General features: G+C 39.6%; 1 protein-coding gene across 1 annotated transcript; it reads left to right on the forward strand.

Annotated features, from left to right (window-relative positions):
- Window positions 1–1,763: 1,763 nt before the first annotated feature.
- On the forward strand, window positions 1,764–5,179 carry LOC115632673 (phenoloxidase 2). Its single transcript, XM_030529945.1, is given in 6 exon segments — window positions 1,764–2,119; window positions 2,178–2,808; window positions 2,870–3,497; window positions 3,559–3,811; window positions 3,882–4,062; window positions 5,090–5,179. Coding segments are annotated over 6 exon segments (2,139 nt in total).
- The last annotated feature ends 670 nt before the right edge of the window (window positions 5,180–5,849 follow it).

The following is a 5,849-nucleotide window of genomic DNA, read 5'->3' on the forward strand; positions in this document are numbered from 1 at the left end:
TAAAAAACATATTTCTTTTTCCCCAATGCTAAAATGCAATTTTAAAGGCAGCCATTTAAGCAACACTTCACATATGCATAGTTCTATTAATAAATGCTTAAATCAAGCTTTTTAAAGTTTTAACGCTCTACTTAAATATTCTGTGGGTATTTAATATGTGGGTTGAACTATAAATTTATTATCAAGCAATTTCATGAATTATGTAAGCATTTAATAATATATTTTTAATATGTTAAGGCGCTTAAGCACTCAATTAGATGATTTTATTACGTAGGCTGAGGAGAATATTTAAATATCAATAACTTCATAGCCCAAACATTCTATTTATTTTAAAATATAAAATAATAATGGAATTGAGCATTAGCACCGAACACACACTTGTGTCTACGAAGAAGATAATAATGAGAAGAAGATTATGTAGATCACTAATAAATAGATATACTCTTCCAAAACTAGTTTGCATTCGCAAATATATCGGTTTTATGTATTTACAAATTCTTAATATCTGGGTAACTAAATAAAAAATAAATAAAAGGATGAAAACAGAAACATATATAAACATATATTTGTAAACATAAATAAAGCCAAGGGTGTACTTGGATTGATTAAACGGTGGTCCAAGGAATTTACTGATCCTTATATTACTTAACTTCTTTACACTTCTCTAGTACGCCCTGTGCTTGAATGCTGCTCTTGTGTCTGGTGTCTAGAGTATAGAAAGCATGAGGAACGTATTGGATCTGTTCAGAAGCAATTCTTGGTTTTTGCTTTACGTGGTCTTAGCTGGGATCCTAATCTTCGCTTGCCATCGTATTCTAGCAGACTGTTGCTTATAAACCTTCCTTCATTAACAATTCGCAGGACTGTTCTTGGAGTAGTTTTTCTCCACAAACTGGTTATCAGTGAGGTAGAGTCCTCTGCGCTCTTAGGGTGCCTCAACTCTCTCTATTCTATAAAATGTATCTTTTATAGGTATCTCTGACCACTTTCTGCTGTAAATCGGGGCATAGCCAAATAGAGGTTATTGTGCAGTTTTTTTTAGGGTTTCTTAAAATATGTATCGACAGCACTCATTGTTGATTTATTAATATTAAAATATAAAATAAATATTATTCCACTTTTGAACTCATAGCTCTACATGCAAATAGTGGTCTATATTGTTTCCAAATTATGGTATTTACTATAAAAGATAAGGTTTTGGAAAGTAATTAAATTAATAATAACAATATAATTCACTCAAAAGTTATTCTCTTTCAAAACTAGTTTGCAAATACATATATTGGTTTCATGTATTTACAAATTCTAAAAATCTGCGTAGCTTGTCACCAAAAAAAAAGCAGAAAACACATGATTCCACCTTTAAACTCTTAGTTAGTACATGAACATTTATGAGAGTATATTCTATGTGACTTATTTTTTGAAAACTATTATTATTTACTATAAAAGATAAGGTTTTGGAAAGCAATTACAGACTATTTTCGTAAACTCCTAACATATGTCTGCCGCAACAAAAGATAAGCCAGCATTTGCTGCTAAAGTGTGGCACACAAGTCGGACAACCCTTTGCCTTGTCACAACACTTATGCCCCCGTTGTGGTCATTGAAGCGCTAATCTCTATACATGGAATTCTTGCGGTTATGGCACTATTACTATAAATGGGCGTTTATGCAGAACTAAAGCAGACAGTCGACAGAGTCAGCTTGTCAAGACAACACTCTATACATTTTCGTAAACTCAACTCATCTGAGGTTTATAGATTGAAATGGCCAACACCGACATTAAGGCTTTGGAGCTGCTCTTCCAGCGTCCTTTGGAGCCTGTATTCACCTCGCGTGACCAGGGCAAGGCTGCCTTTGACTTGCCTGATAGCTTCTATTCGGAGCGCTATCGTGGCAACAATGTGGAGCTTCAGAGTCGTTTCGGTGATAATGTTGAATTGAAGATACCGCTGCGCGATTTGCCGAAAAAGCCAAATCTAGACTTTGCCAAGAAACTGGGACGCAAGAGTCAGTTCTCGTTGTTCAACAGTCGTCACAAGGAAATTGCCAGCCAGTTGATTCAACTCTACTTGGACTCGCCTGATGTACAGAACTTTGTGGCACTAGCTGCCTATACCAAGTAAGTGAGATTCGAATAGAGATGTTTATATCAAAACTCATTTTTCATGTACACTTAGGGATCGCTTGAATCCTGTGCTCTTTCAATATTGCTATGCTGTGGCCATCTCCCATCGCCCGGACACTCAACAAGTGCCCATTCCCAACATTTCGCAGGTTTTCCCAACCAATTTTGTGGAACCATCTGTTTTCCAGGATGCACGCCAGGAAGCGTCGCTCATAACAAACCCTGGCGATCGCATTCATGTGGACATACCACGAAACTACACCGCCTCGGATCGCGAATACGAGCAGCGTTTGGCCTATTTCCGCGAGGATATTGGCGTAAACAGTCATCATTGGCATTGGCACTTGGTTTATCCCACGGAGGGTCCGCGCCAGGTGGTAGACAAGGATCGCCGTGGTGAGCTCTTCTACTACATGCATCATCAGATCATTGCCCGTTACAATGTGGAGCGTTTCTGCAATAATCTGAAGCGCGTTCAATCCCTGAACAACTTGCGTGCACCCGTGCCCGAAGGATATTTCCCAAAGATTTTGGCCAGCGTGCAGAATCGCACGTATCCGGCTCGTGTTACAAACCAAGTGCTGCAAGATGTAAGCCGCGAGGATGCCAGCATCGAGGTGTCCGAGCTGGAACGCTGGCGTGATCGCGTTTTGGGCGCCATCGATCAGGGCTATGTCGAGGACGTAAGTTAAAGCATTTACTTAATGCCGTGACTTCAAATTCTTAAGAGTTTTGTGTTTTCAGCCCTCTGGCACGCGTATACCGCTGGACGAAGTGCGGGGCATTGATATCCTTGGCAACATGATCGAGGCTTCCTCGTTGTCCATCAATCGTCAATTTTATGGTAACTTGCATAACCAGGGCCACACCGTTATTTCGTTTGCTCACGATCCCGATGCCCGTCACTTGGAAGACTTTGGAGTGATGGGTGATGTTACGACTGCCATGCGCGATCCCATTTTCTACAGATGGCACAGCTTCATTGACGACATCTTTAACAAGTTCAAGACCTTGTTGCCCCCATACAACGAGTCGCAACTAGGCTTCCAGGGAGTTACCGTGAACTACATTGAGGCCAAAATCGGTACACGCAATGCCAGCCCCAACACGCTTTTGACCTATTTGCAAAAATCCAGCGCCGACCTGGCAGCTGGCCTTGACTTTGGCCCCAATGGCAACATTTATGCCTCATTCACGCATCTCCAAAACGCCCCCTTCACCTACAGCTTTAATGTGACCAATGCCGGCAACGCTAAACGTACCGGTACCTGCCGTATCTTTATCTGCCCCAAGGCTGATGAGCGCAACACACCGCTAAGACTGGAGGAGCAGCGCCTACTGGCCATTGAGATGGACAAGTTCAAAGTGGAATGTAAGCGACAAGTTCTGCTAATGATAGGATTGTTCGATTAAATTGCATGTTGTCCTTGCAGTGATGCCAGGAACAAACACGATTCGTCGTGAGTCAACTAGCTCGTCAGTTGCCATACCATTTGAGCGCTCCTTCCGTGCTGTGGGCGCTAGCTATCAGCCCACGGACTCAGATGAATTGGCTCGTTTCCGTTTCTGTGGTTGCGGTTGGCCTCAGCACTTGCTGCTGCCGAAGGGCAAAGATGGCGGCATGCTATTCGATTTGTTCGTCATGATTTCTGACTACACACAGGACGAAGTACAGCAGCCAAATACGTGAGTGCTTTATTCGCAATGCAATTACATGGAATAACATTTCGCCACATTTGCATATTTCTGATTGCAGCCCATCCAATCCGTGCAACGACGCCTACTCCTTCTGTGGACTGAAGGACAAACTCTATCCAGATAAGCGCACCATGGGCTTCCCCTTCGACAGGCGTTTGCCCAATGACGATTTGAACGCCCTTTGCAACACCTTTTCAAATATGGCCAAGACCGATTTGAAAATTGTCTTCAATGACCGAGTTATTCAAAATTAAGCAACACTATCGGAACTATATTGCTGCGTTAACCTTATCCCTGACCCACTTATGCACTACCCAACATTCACCAATCACCTCATAGTATATACTCTATAGATAAATATATTAGCTGCAATAAAAATGAAATGCCTTGCAATGTTTGCTTACAATTTGTTCGCTATACCTTATTGAATAATATTTATTGCAATATGATTTGTGTGCTCAGCATACTTGCTCATCATGCCTTTCAAGCCGCCTGCAAAGTTTACAGATTAGAGATGAGCACGGCTCATGCGAGAAACTCAAAAACCATCATGGTTGACAGCACTGAGAGCATTTTAAAAAGCATCCACTCCATCATTATTTGGAACTACATCCTAATGGGAACTCTATAGGTAATTGCATTTCTAGTAAAAAGTAATAAATGTGATTTCTTTGTTTTAGGTACTTCTAGCATTTTATGGGAATTAATAAACTATCTTTATATGAATAGTATGACACCTCTGCTATACTCTTTTGTTACATTCAGGGTTCGTAAAATGCGAGCACGACCCATTTGGACCCACGAAAAAAACTACCGTGGGTAGCCGTAGATCGTGAGCACACTTTACGAACCCGGATTATAATATATTTACTACTAATATCTATCCAATATATACCAGAAGAAACCAGGTTCGCTCTTCTTTCATTCTATATGTTCATGAGCTGAACTTTAAGTTGGACATTGAAAGAAAATTGAGCAGGAATTTCAAACTGCAGCATTTAGCAGATTTTGCATAAAACTGTGTTCTTATGAATATACATATTATAGATCATGTGACAATGAATAAAAGCCATAGATATGGAACAGTTAATTGGGAAAACGAAATGTCAATTAAGAGCATAAATCTAAAGCAATTTGCATAATAATAACAACATTGTTTGCTAATAATAGTGAAAAGTGCAGAAAATTACAAATATTTATTTGATATAACAACTAAAGGTAAATGAATTGATTGACATAATGAATACAATTTTCTTTTAAATTAAAATACAAGTAAATATATACAAGTATTAGAAATATATTATGCATAAAATGCCGGAATGCAATTTTAAAATTAAAATTAATTCTTTCTTCTAAACATAATATACATTGTATAAAATGCTAGTTAGCGAAAGAGTTCAACAATTTCGAATATCAGCATATCTTTTTATAGCATGCGTGAATATCGAAACTAAGTTGGAAATCGTCGTCAGTCCCATCTTTAAAACACTAACATTTACACCCACAGCAGTTGCCATCGCACACTGGGCGTACAAACACCACCAAGTGTAGGCCAAAGCTAATCCTATTAGACTTCAAAGCCCTTTGCACAACAAACTTGTGCTGCGCACTGTCCAACAGCCGACTTGCCTGAACCGCTGCTGCCAACTGTAAGTCCAGGCTCATGTCCATGCCTGTATTTGTGTCCTGGCAACAAATTTTGTTCAGCTCAGCAAAATATTGCACGTGTTGTGCTTATTAATTTTTGCATTCAGTAGCTGCGAGAGTCTTTAATTAATGTGCCTCGCAAACACGCAAACACACAAACCCTCGCCTCTAGACCCACAAAAATTGTTTATGTTCAAGTGCATGATTTAGAAATATGTGTTGCCTAACTTCTTAGCGTTATGAGTATTTAGATTCGACAGCAGCCCACAAATGGTTTTTGAATAGGTTGTCTAACAACATATTTGTTGCCAAAGTAATAATGAAAATAGAACGATAATGACGTCGGAATATTGAAAACTAAGGCATATATTGAACATGA

The sequence above is a fragment of the Scaptodrosophila lebanonensis genome, unplaced genomic scaffold, assembly GCF_003285725.1.
Source record: "Scaptodrosophila lebanonensis strain 11010-0011.00,11010-0021.00 unplaced genomic scaffold, SlebRS2 tig00000001-arrow-pilon, whole genome shotgun sequence".
NCBI lineage: Eukaryota > Metazoa > Arthropoda > Insecta > Diptera > Drosophilidae > Scaptodrosophila > Scaptodrosophila lebanonensis.